This window comes from Sceloporus occidentalis, unplaced genomic scaffold (assembly GCF_023333645.1).
Source record: "Sceloporus occidentalis isolate IW3139 unplaced genomic scaffold, rSceOcc1.0.p SCAF_90, whole genome shotgun sequence".
Lineage (NCBI taxonomy): Eukaryota > Metazoa > Chordata > Lepidosauria > Squamata > Phrynosomatidae > Sceloporus > Sceloporus occidentalis.
The window spans coordinates 2,675,515-2,691,377 of record NW_028317070.1 but is presented as its reverse complement, the minus strand read 5'-3'; the positions used below and the strand labels follow the sequence as shown (position 1 = coordinate 2,691,377).

At 36.8% G+C, this 15,863-nt stretch overlaps 1 protein-coding gene across 1 annotated transcript in view; it reads right to left on the bottom strand.

Moving 5' to 3' along the window:
- The window catches only part of LOC149284608 (AFG1-like ATPase), a 49,914-nt gene extending 34,860 nt beyond the window's left edge, over positions 1-15,054 (bottom strand). The window contains exons 1-6 of the mRNA XM_089496460.1: positions 14,916-15,054; positions 13,400-13,623; positions 8,199-8,250; positions 7,494-7,595; positions 6,846-6,976; positions 2,930-3,029 (exon numbers count right to left, since the gene is read on the bottom strand). Coding sequence (XP_089352586.1) covers positions 2,930-3,029; positions 6,846-6,976; positions 7,494-7,595; positions 8,199-8,250; positions 13,400-13,623; positions 14,916-15,054 — 748 coding nt within the window. The remainder of the gene's footprint in view (positions 1-2,929; positions 3,030-6,845; positions 6,977-7,493; positions 7,596-8,198; positions 8,251-13,399; positions 13,624-14,915) is intronic.
- Positions 15,055-15,863: the final 809 nt, after the last annotated feature.

Sequence of the window (15,863 nt, the reverse complement as noted above, 5' to 3'; positions counted from 1 at the left end):
ACTACCAAGCTGAGTAAAACTGGTGTGCTCCCATTGATCAGAAAGTTTTTATTCAATATTAAAAATATATATTAACCTTCCTCTTTAAGTGCCAATAATGTAAGTAAAAAGAAACCAACCAATGACTTTATAGAGCATACTCACTCTGTGAGCTATTTGTTCATCATTAGAACATGTACCTAATAACTGCAGTCTTTCATTACTTAAGTGTTCCGTGAATTATTAATCCTTAACTTTCACTCAAAAAACTGAGATACTTTACAGATTCAAGTGGGAAAGGAGATGATGAAAATACACGAATCAAGACAAATTTCAGTCATCCTTTTTAATCTGCCAAACAGACACTATTATCCTAGTTACAAAGTGCAATCTCAAGACAGACTGATGCCATGTATCATGGATCTTATACAATTACAATTCTCTCAAAAAAGAGGGAGGAGGGCAAATCCGTGTGATGGTGACAAAAAACCCCAAAACTAAATGTCTTTTTTAAGCTTCCATTGGTTTAAATAAAATATGCAATAAATATGTTTTAGATTACTTAAGGTATAGTTATATCTGAAGCCTAAGCAATCCACTGCAAAAGCCAGCAAAGCCAGCAACAAACTCCACCATCTTCACCACAACAACTGAAGCATAAGTAAGCTTTTGCAAAAAAGGTATACAAACCGGACCAGGAGATTTTTATAGTCACCTATTAATGTTTTATGTGGTACTATTTTCCTGTTTTATACCAAACTGAATTATCAAACAATGAGTAGGTCTAGATTTCAAGTTTGCATGCACCCATTTTTTTTTTTCTTTTTACTGCTTAAAGTCAGCTTTTTTAATTATGTGCTAAATAGACTAATTTGAAAGGTTTTCTTGGAATCTCATGCTTTAAAAAAGCATTCAAAGAGGTCTCTTATCCTGCACCTGTGCTGCCCAAGTATTATTCTAGAATATCATGTCTTTCAATTATGGAAATGCTGCATAATCCATCTGACTTTCAATGGCCATCTGATGGACGTTCCCATGGGATTTTATACACATTTCTTAACTACAATTCTCACAAATTAGCTTTACCAAGTATTATGACCAAAGGAATTCCATGTGTATTGGATCGCAATCCGTAATTTTACACTATCCTGTGAAAATGCAATACAGTCAAATGCTAGACAAAGTTTCCAGTACTTTAAACCATAAACACGATATTTCTCCCCGATCAAAAATAAAAATAAATATTTACTAACAATCTAGTTCCCCGACTTATATTTTTGTTTTGTTTAATGCATGATGGAGTCCATTTTGGATTCCACTACTTAAACTAGGAAGCATGCTTTCCCACAAAATTAGAAGCCAATTGCATGTATGCTAGCAAAACATCGATCTGCACAAACGAATGCATGAAATGTTGTAAGGCGAATCTTGTCCCCTTTCCAGAAAAACTTTTCTAATCTGTTAGTGCTATTAAGGCTACAGTTCCAGCATATTGAATAATAAAAAATCAGAACATAATAGGTAATGCAGGGCATCTATTTCTGGATAAAAATCTCAGGCATAGGAGATGTTTCTAAAGTCAAGACAAGTTAATGAATATATTTTGGGGTTTTTTTGCACATGCTCGCTACTACATTTAATGGGTAAAACTGTGAAAATTCTCCATTCCCAGATGATAAACTCGTGATAAATATACAGCCATTGAGAAGCCATACTTTTCTCGAAAATATATATTTCCCTGACAATATTTGGATTAGTCTGAAGAGAAGAGATGAAAATGCTGAAGCCAAAAAATTCTGCTAAAAATGTGTAATTTATATTAAATCTTAAGAAAAACCTTTTATGATATTTAAGTGGGACATTGTGCCTCAATGCATCATGAAGACTCCTGATTACAAGCTTATCGGTAACAACTGACCAAGAATATGTTTTAGACCTCCACATGAGAGGTACAGTGAAGGAAAAAATGATCTGATTCCCTACTGATTTTGTACGTTTGCCCAAAGACATGATCAGTCTATAATTTTAATGGTAGGCTTATTTGAACAGTGAGAGACAGAATAACAACAAGAAAACGCATTTCAAATAATTTATGCATTGATTTGCATGTTACTTTGTTTCCAATGAAAACTAATTGCAAAAGCGACTCTGAACTCTTGTGGGAATCAACACTGGAGCTAGTCGTGAGTGAGAATAACGTGTGTGCACTGAAAGAGGAGGAGATGTGTTGGGTGGTAAGTGGGCTCAGGCCCGGACTGGGAATGAAAAGCAGCCCGGGAAATATTTGCACACCAACCACATATTTTGTGTGGTCAAGCTAATGTGCCCACAGACCACACCAGGGATCTAACCAGATACCACAGGGCCCAGGTGAGAAAATTATCCCAGTTCATCCCAACTTCACAAGCAACATGTCCACAACGCCACGTCTGCCCCCCAAACAGCCTTCGCTGTGCCACATCTGCCCCCCAAACAGCCTGGCTGTGACACATCTGCCCCCAAACACTTATACAATCGCTCATTTACTTGGTCTTTTATTATCCCATTTTACCCTCCTCCTTACGTCACCTCCAGATTTCTCTGGTCAACACTGGGACCACGTTGATGTGGCCCAATGGCCACCTAAAGCCGGCCCGCAGCTTACTGCTGTGGCACTCACACACTGTGTGAGGAAACCTTTCCCGTCCAGATTCCTGCTGAAGGAAGAAGAAGAGTTTCCTCACACACTATGTAAGCTTAACGTTAGGGGGTCGCCGGACCGCTAAGACACTTTAGCGCTTCCCCAGTGCTGCCACGCCAAGCATTTGCAAGAGGGAAAACAATGTTAATTTAAAGTAACATCCTTCTCATTTACTTTCTCTGGCATCCAAATTTTGTCCATGCAATTAATGGAAATGGTGTAACAATATATAATTAACTTTTACATAATAAGCCTGAAAATTAAGATTACCTTCCGGCGGTCTGTTGGAAGTCGCCACAACCACAACTCCATTTTCAAACAGATTTTCAAACAGTTGTTTGAGTATCATGGCATCAGCTATATCTGTTACCTGTAAAAAAACATCAATGCCCATTATCATACTTTGTAAGGATACTGGTATGTGGCATATTAAAATAAATTCGCAAATTTAAAATTTTAATTTTGGTCGAGATATTCATTACTTTTAATGTCCCCAAATATATTATCATTCCAAATCAGTATAGTAAGCCTCCATTGCTTATACAACTTTTTCAAGCTGCCTGGTATGGCCCTGGTTTCTTGCTCTTGTTTTAAATTCAGAATAGCTTCCTGCCTGCCCCATGTATGTTCAGATTCCATTACTGTATTAACATTATACTAGTTCCGCTGGAAGGCTGTTCCCCCAATATCTAACATCTTCTCATAAAATTTCTCTGAAATATACCTCTTTCTTGTCCATTTATGCATGTAAATGTTTCTATCACATCCCTATCTCACTTATCTCCTCCATCCTATACATTTTGATATCCTCTAGCCTTTTCATATTTTTTTTATCCTGTAAACTATTCATCATTTTAGTAGCCCTTCTCTGATTTCTCAAAATGTTTGAGTGTGTTTTTTTGTCAAACAAGCTCTAAAAAACAGACCCCATGACGTTTCATTAATTGGACTCCAGGTTTTCTAACTCCTGACTCCAATTTGCTTTTGATGAAGTGATTATCCTAGGGGTTCATATGCTTTTTCCAACCCACGCTGTGAATGATGTATTCAATATGGATAAGGACAATGCAGTAATTTGTGTGTTATTAGTTAAAACAATTTGTTTTTGTTCATTAGTGTAACTTAGATGACGATCACATCACATTTTAAGACAAATTTATATCCCCTTACTTTTTCTTGCCACTGTACCGTATATGATTTTTGAGATCTGTGAAGTGACATAACCACATAATCTCTTTCCTGAATTTTAACTAGACATGTAGTGAACCCTGCTGAATGGACTACATTTTTGACTATTTACCCTATCTGAAATGAAATGAGTAGGACAGTTTAAAAACCATGGGTTTGTATTCAATTATAGTCAACTTCTAAGTGAAATTCTATCATTTTATTTTAGAAATACTATCCCCTAAATTCAGCAGGCTAAATACTAGTATTGTGTACACCTACTCATAGCTGTTAAAATGACCCAAATCAGCGAGACTTCACATGTATTATATTATCTATGCTCAGCATTTATTGGCTTTCATGGCAGTGAATACAAGTGGCAGCTTCACACAGTTGGAACAAACGTTAAGGTGATCCAGCTAATTAGAGCTAGCATAATGAACAAAAACAAACTACAATAAACGAATGATATTTTACATTTCTATTATACTTGCAGGAGCATTGCTGAGATAGGAGGCAACACTAGGTTATGGCACTAGAATGGAGGACAAGTAGCCGACTAGAGTGGAATCAAATGATATGGATACTATTATAGGCGAACAACACAATTCAACAGATGGCAAATCAGCAAAACAAGCTGTGTTATAGTGCTACAAAGCTTTATCCTGTCAATTACAAAGGGTTGCCTTTCTCATAAACCTTAACCTGTAACATCCCTAAAGTAATACTAAAGAGAATGGTCAGTTAAGTAGTACAAAGAAGCATACTTCATACTATCAGCTGTGCAATTATAAGGCTTTTATTTTTATTCCCGCCATTATAATAGTACTTTTAAAGAGATTCACATTTTGTATATTTGACAAAGATTTTTTCCGAGACACAGGACATACATTTCAAGTATATCTGCTAACCTAAATTACAATAAAGGCAATATATAATATATTTGTACTGTGTGACATTAAAATAATCAAATATTGGGAACGTTATCTTCAATTTGAATTACTTTATAAAGGGACAAACATACTTCTCAGGTTATTGAAAATAAACTGGAAACACATTAGATACAACTTGAGCAGGACCGGAATGGCCTACCGGCTAGTAAGGCTGCATCCTCCGATGCCGGTCATCTGACTATACGTGTGGCCGTGGCCCCCAATGAAGCTGCAGGAGCAAAATACTCCGTGGATGCCAGTCAGAGCCACACCGGATATTCAACCTATTTTTTTTCACAAGGGTTTGTAAATGCAGACGGCATTGGTAGGTGCTTGGTTTTATGCACATGGTGATGTGTCTGATTTACAACACCTGAACTGAATAATTAATAGGCGTGTCCCAATACTTTTGTCCATATAGTGTGCTGAAGAACAATATGTAATATCAAGCAAAGGAGACATTTCAGTATTAACCCTATTGAAATTATAAAACTGAATGTGTATTAGTGCACCTGAACCAATAAATAAACAATACAACAATAAAATAAACAACAATACACTGGTGTTACAGCAAAACACTACTGCAGAACTATGATGCTTGGTTGATGAAACAAAGCCTTGTACCTGAAAATTGAAGTGAAACTTCAAGTATTTGATACACAATTCAACCGCATTTTCTTCCTGTCTATTTAGATCTGCAGTTGTAATGATTTTCTCTTAACAAAGCTACATTACTTCTAAATCAATGTTTGGAAAGCCTTGTAATAACATTTGGATTATGCCAAAAAGATAAATACTTTCTACCAGAGAAGACATTCACGATCAGCGTCTACGTGATGTTTTGACGCTACAAGACTCATGCCTTTTGCCTTTGCAGAACAAACTGATTTGTAAACGCTATCCAATTAATAAAGCAAGAGTCACTTGATGGCAGGGTTGCCAATTTGCGATCTTTTGATCGTGTCCTCTTACTTATACTGTAAAATTACCGCTCCGTTCCAGAGCGATAGAAGTAAGCAGAGAAACAATAGGCAATGTATTCTTGCGACAGTCTTTTTTTCAGTATCCTGCATTCATTATGCCGAAGAACAAAAGAGAAGGCTACAAATTACCACTAATGGCAGCCGACTAATGAAGAGAATGGAGAAATTTAATTAGCATTTAAGAGAAAAGATTTATTATGACCTAGAGTTGCTTTCTATTATGACTCACTTAAGTAAGAAGAAAAAAAAAGAGAAAAGAAAAATCTAATAGTTAATTTACATGTGCAAGTGCCTAGGGCTCTGTCATCTGCTGATTGGTACAGAGCCATGTAATGAATGGCAAATATAAGCATACATAACTAGTAATTAGAATTAGCACAAAAGACATGCATCCTGCTTGAAATCAGACTTTTTTTCTGGGGGCTTGTAGGTAGATTTCAAAATGTTTACAAAATTAGATGGGCCTTTTGAAGGATTGTAGGGTAAGTATCAGGGTAAGTTAACACAATCATGGTTCAATTGTACATCAGATTGATTAACCTCTAATATTTTGTCCACTAGTTTGGAAAACTGCACAGAATCATAAACAGGCATAACCAGTTAAGATTACTCTTCTTGGAATATCAGTCCTGAATGTGATAGAAATAAGCACTGAAAAGCAAAAAAAAAAGATGACTATGTATTTTAAGATTTCATCGATAGCGTAATACAAGGTAAGACAATATAGAATATATTCCTTTCATCAGCATGTTACTAACAGATCCCCCCACTGCCATATACTACATTATATGTATGTATACATATACACACATATATATTATATATATATACACATATATATATATATATATATATATATATATATACACACATATATACATTTACACACACACATACATACCATATTGTAGCTCTTATTATATTCTGTGTACATTCATATCAATAAATAAATAAAAGCTGCATACATTATGAGCCCCTGTATAATACGTATCTTAATTTAAACAGCATTTGTACAAATAACCAAGAAAATCCCTTCATACAATAGACAACTATGCATTATGGAAATGTTAAATGCATTGTCCAACTCATCCTGGCCTAACTCACCTGAAATTCATCAAAACACAAAAGACAGGCTTCTTCGCTGATTTCTTCAGCTATTGGGGCAATGGGGTCATAGGTTTTGGTCATGAATCCTGCTTTTCTCTTTGGTAAACTTTTCTTAAGGCGATGAATTCCTAGGTTAATCAAAATGTGTTTCAACGCTAAAATGAAAACTAAACAAAAAGCCAAGACTATCCAAATGCTTGGGGGAAAAAAATCAGATCACGGAGTAATATAGCCCACAGTTTTTTGTTTTTTTTTTTTAAGTTAAAGGAAGTCACAATAATGGTTTTTTTTACATCTGTTCTTGTTAATTAAACATGTTCTGCAGGATAGTGTGCCAATAGACAGGTTAAGGGATGGCTCAATGTCAAACCTATTCGAAAGAGTATGAATGCATGAGCAGCATGTGTATGTCGTAGTTTACTACTGGAAAATATATGTATTTCTACAAGGTCCACTAGATTGCTGTACAATTAGACGTTTAACAATAGACTTTCTTTTAGCAGCTTAAAAGTATCATTTTAAATAAAAATTCCATGTCAGGAAATGTCCTATTGTGGAGCGGTTTCATCTGGTATCTAATACATAATCAGATTGACGGAATAGACAGTATATATCCATGTATACTTGACTGGTGTTATCACTCACGAGTATGGACATCAAGCATAAATCCATGGAAGTGTACTCGCTTTTTTTGTTCAACTTCAACATGTCCAAAAAACATGTCCATTACCATTGTTTTTCCAGTGCCTTAATAAAAAAATAAATAAAAAAAAAAAAAGACAAAAAAAGTGTTAGCACCGTTCATTCAATCTACAACAGGACTGACAAATCTCTCATTTTATTAGTGGGTTACTAGGCCCCATTCATGCGTTAGCTTCACAGTTTTAAACCAAAATGTCTTCTATGCGAACGGAGGGCCGGTTAATGGAATAGCAAATTATTACATTTTAAAGGAAAAACTAAACATATAAAGAGTTGACTTTATGGTCCACAATTTTTATCTGTTATGTGTCCTACCAATATGTTTTTTACCTATATGACAGAGTTAATTTATTAAAATCATGTAAAAAAAAAGAAAAAAATACAAGATAAGAAATATTGCATAATTATGTAAAAATTCTTAAAAGTACTCTTTTTTTTGTAACCCCCATATTACCTTTTCTCTTTGAGAATGACAATTCAGTAAAAAGATGTTAATAGAAAATATATTATTAAGTTAGTATTTTCATAAAACCAGGTCAAAGGCCTGAATTTCGAACTTGCTGGCAAGGTGTATTCTATTTGTAGCTAGCGTATAGAATTTTTCTAAAAAGAATATTATCTTCACATTTCTGCCTTCATTTTACTTACCCACATCTCCAAATACATACAGTCCTTTGGGAGGTTTTCGCCTGGTAAAAATCTAAAGTAGAAATAAAACATTTGTCAAAGAGGTTGGAGCTTATCGAATGTGGATTATGTAGCCGCGCAATACATGCATCTAAAGAGGAAGCCACGTAGGCTCTACTATTTTAGAACTTCATTCTTTTATTTCTTTACTAAAAAGGTGTCTTCCATACTGAACCGCAATACGCTGTGCATGCCTCCATTACTGCTATGGTTAAGGTTTTGGTCACCCTCCTATTTCAGTAAATGATGTAGTGATTAATTCCTTCATTGAGTAGTACACTCTCTGTCTCTTTGGTTTTGTTCAAAGACCCAGTTAAGAGCTCTGATGCTGCATAAAGAAATATCTAATAAACGCCAGACTGGAATCTAAAATGAAAGGGTTGCCGAGATCCACTAGAATCCGTTAAAGAGGGTTCTTGCTAGAATATTAAAAAAAAAAAAAAAAAAAAAAAAGTGTCCATTTTTCTACGACCATGGCAGCAACATAAGAACGGAAGATAATTGAAATGAAAAAACAAGGCCTGGGAGCAATACAGTTACCAAGGAACTTCAGTTTTAAGTAGATATGAAAAAACAGGAAAACACTCATTAATTTGCAAGAAGATGATACGTGAAATATGTGAAGAAAAACATGTCCACCTGAGATCACTGTATCTGGGTTTTCTGCAGACAATGTGCCTTCTGTTAGTTGTGAACTACCATGAACACAACAGAAAATATTTATGTTATAGCTACAGATAAGATAAAAAATACGGTACACTAGCATATCTTGGAAAGTCAGTCATATCTTTTTTTGTTCACCTCAATATTTGTGATACCGCAATTTGACCGACAACATTCATTGGGTGATAAACAACTTTTATTCAGCTACCGATCCAGTTAATTCCGAGAGCCTGCACTAAAAAACGTTTTGAGTCCCACTGGGAGAAAGGCGCTATATAAATACTAGGTGTTATGTTCTATTAGGACACTACAGAAATATTCTGGCTTGTCCCTGGATTTTGGCAACTCTACTCGGTTGCAAGGTAAAAATCAATTAGACATTCTCATGGCCAAGAGAAGCCCAGGGTTAAGGCAGACAGAATATAATTGGGGCCACAGAAAAGCCTTGGGTCAAAGGAAAGCCAAAGACTGGTACAGAGGATGTATATGCACAAGAAATACACTTCAAGTGAATGCCAGCACTTACTTACATGATATTGTCTTCCTCCATTTTTGGGGAAGTTACCAACCTTAGGAGGAGGATGGGTAATTTTAATAAATTTAACAATGGCAAACATTTGTGCAGGCAACAAATGTGCTTCAAACAGGTTGTTAATCAATTCTGTCTATGCTCTTGTTGGCATCCAAATAGTTAAAAAACCAAAAAAAACCAAAAAAAAAACGGAGAAGGTACCGACCCCATTTTTAAAAACGAATAAGTAATTTAGTGGCTCACATGTAGAATGTTTCACTGGAAAATTACAGGGCTACCGTTATTATCATTTATTTATAGAGTGCTAGCAACAGCACTGAAAGTATACACATCTGCGAGTCTGACACAGATGGAGACAAACGGTGTGGCAAACCCCTCGCACCAGAGCTTATATTCTAAACGTTGGAAAGGAAAATAATGAATAGCTATTCCCGGCGTTATACTTAACCGCTAACGCACAGATACATATACTTTAAATGTTAAGATGTAATTGTTTCTCGATGAAATAGGAACATAGCATTATTTTATTTTTTTGAAAGGACATCAAAATAGATTTGAATGTACCTTTCCAATCTTAGAGAAGACACCCCGCTTGAATATGTCAGATGTGAAATGATGTGTATCATCTCATTTATGTTGCAGCTGTACACATTGTGTTGCTAATTCCAATGCTTTTCTAGGTGTCCGCGTTGGAAAACGCTATGATTCCACAACAACCCTTGTTTCTGTGTTTATTAGACAATTCATTTTCTCCAAGACATCGTCAGTAGAGATATATTTTATGTTATTACTTACTTTTCTAGCCGACGGAAGAAACAGCCCTCACTAATCATAAACGGATCTCATATGCTGAGATTTTTTTATATTTGGCTATAATTTTATTACCTGAAAAAACCAACAAGCTGTAGATATTTTAAAAATATTCGTGCATCTTCCCAAACAATGAAGGAAATTATTTTTATCTGAAAAACAACCATTTTCACAGCTCTTTGAAAGAAACTCCGTGTTGTAACTTTATTCTTTCAAACAGCACACCAAGCTCTTTTTTGTTAAATATATCATTTCTCCTTCACAGATCCGTCATTATCTCCTTAAAGAATCAGGGACAAATGATTCCAGACGGAATATGCGGTATAATTATTTCCTTAAAAAGCCCTAGCATTATATCACTCACCACAAGGAACACTTCTGTGCAAAGTAGAACACTTCATCGCCTAAGAACATTTTCTTAAGAATTAAGACTTGAACTGCCCATGCAATGTAAATTGCAGGGGTTCTATAAAACTTCACAGAGTGTAACTTTTTATGATGTTCAAAAAAAAATAAAAAATAGCATGCTTTTCTAAAAGAATGGAGATAAGGAACACAGCATATGTTTAACCCCCCCAAAAAAACATTTGGTACGTACGGGAACATTTTTGGATTTGTAACAAAAACTAAGGAAAGGTTCTTCTGCGTCATTTTTTAAATTTACTATGGGGTAGTAGAAGTATTATTAAACACTCATCTACAGACACCAGACAAGCCAGAAGGCTTGTTTTTCCCTCCGAAATCTCATGGTGCTGCCACAACCACAAGGGATTCTGGGTAGGCGCATGCAAATAAGGTCAACAATGATCACCTTTTGCCTCTGTATCCACTTTATACATGGATCCCTTGAAAGTAATCGCCCGCTGTACAAGACAGCTGAGGTTTCTGAGGGAAAAAATAAGCCTTCTGGCATGTCTGGTGTCTGTAGATGAGTGTTTAATAATACTTCTACTACCCCCTTAATTTTAAGTGGAAGGGTTTTCCATCACCTTTACCCACCATAACTCATGTAATTAAATTTACTATAGCAGTGTGCAAATGGGATGGATGAATGCGTTAGCTCTTGCCTAGAAGAAAGATCCATACGGGTTGCATGTTTCCGTGTACCTCTTTGCGGGACTATTGGTTTTTTTTTTATTATGGGCTTTGTTCAAAGCAGATTCCAGGTTTGACACTAGAAAAATTAACTTCCTTGTAGAATCAAGGATAGATTTAGCTCAGCATAAATGGTGAGTAAGGCCTGTTTCAACCTAAACACCAGGGGTAAGTGCTCAAATTGGGGGTTGAAGAATTAGGGAGGGATACAGAATAAAAAGGAGGGGAGATAACAGAGAAAATAATCAGAAGGAGAGAATGTAAATAACCGGATGGGAAAGTGTAAGCTGTAAGTGGGGGGATAGGGAAAAGACAAACTCAAGAGACGTGGTGGGAAGGACTAGAAAGCGCTAGACAGGGAAAAAGGCTAGAAGATCGAAAAAGAGGTTGAAAAGGGCAGAAGGACGGGAAAAAAAACAGCTGGGATCAAGATAAGAAAAAACAATGGCCTTCTCTGAGGTGCCAGGAGAATATGCAGGCATGCACACGTGTGGGAGGCTGAGGATGCAACTGACCCTAAACCCTTTTCTATAGGCAGCACTATATTTCTAACTGGAGGAAGCACTCCAAAGGGCATAAGCATCAGCTCGGTAAGCTACGTGTTCCACAGTGGCAGGTTGCTGAGTTTAACCCCTTCATTCCCCTATAGACGTACCGGGACATCCAAAAAACACCCACAAAGAAACCCCTATGGACGTCCCGGTACGTCCAGCCCTTCGTGCAGCGTCAGGGACACATCCCTGCCGCTGCACGGGAGACCAGGCTGTTGACAGCCTGGACTCCCCCCTGGCAGCAGAAGCCGGCATCGCCGGCTTTCTGCTGCCCGATCTCCGGTAACAGCTCCGGCATGAAAGCCGGTAAGCTGTTACAGTTGAAAGTGCCCGATCGTGCAGTTGCAAACGCGCGATCGGGCATTCCCTTCCGGGTTACGTCACTGCTGGGGATATCCTGCCCTCCGATGAGGCACAGAGACGCTGCGATCTCTATGCAGGTCTGTGAGGACCTGCATAGAGATCACAGTGGGATCGGTGCAGGGGGATCGCGGGGAGGGGAGTGAGAAACCATCTCACTGAGAGAAAAGCAGAAAAAAAAAGTTAATTCATTTAAAAAATTATATTAAATAAATTAAAATAATAATATATATAATACAAAAAAAAATTGTAATGTGAGCTGTGATGTCATTGTGACATCACTGGCATGTTCAGGAGGTCCCTAGGAGGACCTCTAACCATTTCTGTGTAAAAATAATATATAAATATAAAAAAAAAATGTAAAAAAATTAAAATTAAAAGAAAATTAAAAAAAATATATAAAAAAAGATAAAAACATTATTAAAAAACCTTACTTCCCATTGCCCTAGCATAACATCTAGCCAGTATAACCCTCCTGCCCCCGTTCACAACCCCCAAACCCGTTAAGCCATAGGCATAAAAATTATACAAAATTGTACACCTTATAGTATGCTCCCTGGGAAAGTATGGAAAATCTATATAAATTAGGTATTTCTGAAATCAGGACACCTGAATTAATAAATTTGGAGGGGATTTTCCATCACTTTACCTAATTTTGTGAGGATTCAGAGGGAAAATGTAAAAAAGTGTTTACTAAATTTCTCATTCTAAATTTTCAGCTAATCATCTAACAATGGTATCAAACAAAAGCTCTATCTCTCCTTGAAAAAACAATATATAGTTTATATGGGTACACTATTCACAGGAAAAGAGAATTTATCGCTAAACCGACATACCCCAAAAATGGCAAAATTGCTCTGGGCTTTGAGGTACCAAAAACCCCTGGGATTGAAGGGGTTGAAAAAAAAATAAATGTTGACTCTACGCCCCAATTATATTTTTTTCTAGACAGCGAACAGGATGTTATAGGTCACATATAGAGTCGAGCCAAGCCTTCACTGGCTACATTTTAAGTAATAATTATTGTGGATGTGGCAACAACATTGGACAGGTTTCAAATACAATCTGATATTTATTAGCCCAGATGTACAAATGCATATATAATACAGATCACTGCAAACCCGTAAAACATTGTTTCTGATAGTCCTCACCTTTGAGAAAACTCCTTTCGAGTCTATCTTGTACCCTCTGAGGTCTTCATGAAGCTTATCCAACTGCTGCATGACTCTCCTTTGATGTTCATCCTTTCTTAATACTGCTTCCTTAACAAGATAATCGTAATGCTGTAAAGGTCCAGTGCATTCTTCTAAAGCTTTGGAGTGTAGGTTAATTTCCCCATTTGGTATCGAAGCCTCGGCTAACTGGCTAATAGAAGCTTTGGAGAACATTTGGAGAGAATGAAATAATATGCAATTAGTATAACCACGACCCTACCCGTGCCTAGAAGATAATTCAGAACAAATATAAGTACTATGGACAAAAAGCATTTTAAAGCAAGCAGCAATTGTCAGGCCTTTCCATGTTTAGTTTCACCCTGCGACATTAACACAGTTATTTTGAATATTGTGCTCATATATTACTTTAGTTCAAACGTTTGTCTTGCATAATTTTATAGACAGTTGTTATATGAAGCAGACTTTTTAACAAGGTCTCATCTTTGAGCTCCTTACACTATTTCAACAAACAAACAAACAAACCCATGTATTAAATTTACGAGTAGATTATTATTATGATGGGTTTAGTCATTTTAAAATCAATGAAGATGTTTTCTTTGGTGCCAAATCCTAATTATTCACCCACCATCTCTTTCTAAAGCCGACAAAGAGATCAGTCTCCATCCACGCTCCCTAATAACCAACTGCGCAAACCCGATGAAGACTGAAGTACCAAGTGAGGTAGAAAGGAAACTTTAATGTACATTTTTTGTTGTCCTTCACAATTATTACATTTTTGATGACACACACCAGTCTGCTATTGCATGGTGGTAAAGAAGAATTTTGGATGAGCCTTATAATTAAATCATCCCCATTCTTTCCTTATAACATTTGTAACAACTGGTGTGCAAAGCCTAGTAAAAGAAAACGTCCCTAAATGACCAGAACACAACTTTATCATTTGCACAAGTTGCTAGCTTGGTGTTTGTCCAATTAGACCACTCATAGAAACATACATAAAAATAGTGTATGGATATTTATTTTAATGCGAGATATATCTGCCATACTCACGCGAGTTTCAAATATTTAAACGATTAATTAGATACACGGGTTGGCAGATTCTGTTTAGCAGCATCATCATATATTATAGTCTATTAAGATGTTACGTTTTAAGTGTTATAACTGAATTTTGGTCTTGGTTTTTAACATCACAGTCTATAGGAGAAGAACTATTCTATAATTAGGGATACATTTTATACTGACAATAGAATCTGGCCCTATATAACCCAGTTTTTCACTGATCATCCTCTTCACACAGGTGGACTTTTTATTATATGCCATAAACAGAGATGGGGCTGACCCTTCTCTGTACTATTACATTATTTTCACAGGAGGTTCTGGACAACGACTTTTTACAGCTAGATAATTTTGTTCCCATAACGATTTATCCGATTCTTCTCTTAATTTAAACATGTATTTTTTACCCTCCCTTCCAAACTTCCTTTCCACTAACCTGCCGAAAGACTCCACAAACGGGGTGTCTTTTGTACCCCCAATGCCCCTAACCGGGCACCGTAGTGCAGACGCCGAGAACACCGGTAAATCCTCCATATACACCGTATAGAAATCAAGGGCGCTATGGGAGCCGCCATCTTTGAGGAGGCAAGATGCAATAACTTTATTGAAAACGGAAGGGTGAACAAAACAGCCGCCGGCGAGAACTTTGCTTTAGAAACAGCACTGATTTCAATAACGCCGGGTCATACAAACGTTTTGTGTTTTTTGCGTTGCTTTGAATAGTTCATTTTCGACATATTTCTATTTAATTATTATTATTATTTAATGATCACAACTTCAGAGCTTTGCTGAATACTTCAAAGGTGTCAATTTACAATAGAACACATCTTCTTTTTTTCCTTTTGGACTTATTGTTTTCATGCCAAATAAAAACGAATGAAGAAAAATATTTGTCCTGTATTAGTTAATAATTGTCTTTTCTTTTTTCTTAAAAATATTTTATTTATGATTTTTCATACAGAATATAATAGACAAAGAAAATAGATAAAGACACATTACACCAACAACATGTACATACCGTATTGGCTCGGATATAGGCAGCCCCCGTATATAGGCCGCACCCTAAAAGTTTGGTGCTTTTTTAAAGAAAAAGTTTTTTTCTTTAAAAAAGCACCAAAAAAACATGCTGCCACTCCGTCTCCCCCCCCCCCGAGATATGCTGCCACTGTCCCCCCCCCCCGAGATATGCTGCCACTGTCCTCCCCCCCCCCCCCGGGATATGCTGCCACTGTCCTCCCCCCCCCCCCGCGATATGCTGCCACTGTCCCCCCCCCCCCGCGATATGCTGCCACTCTGCCCCCCCCCGACTTACCAGAGCAGACTCCCGGGTGTCTTGCGGGGCCGGCGGGGGACATCTATGCAATACGCGTATACAACTTCCGGT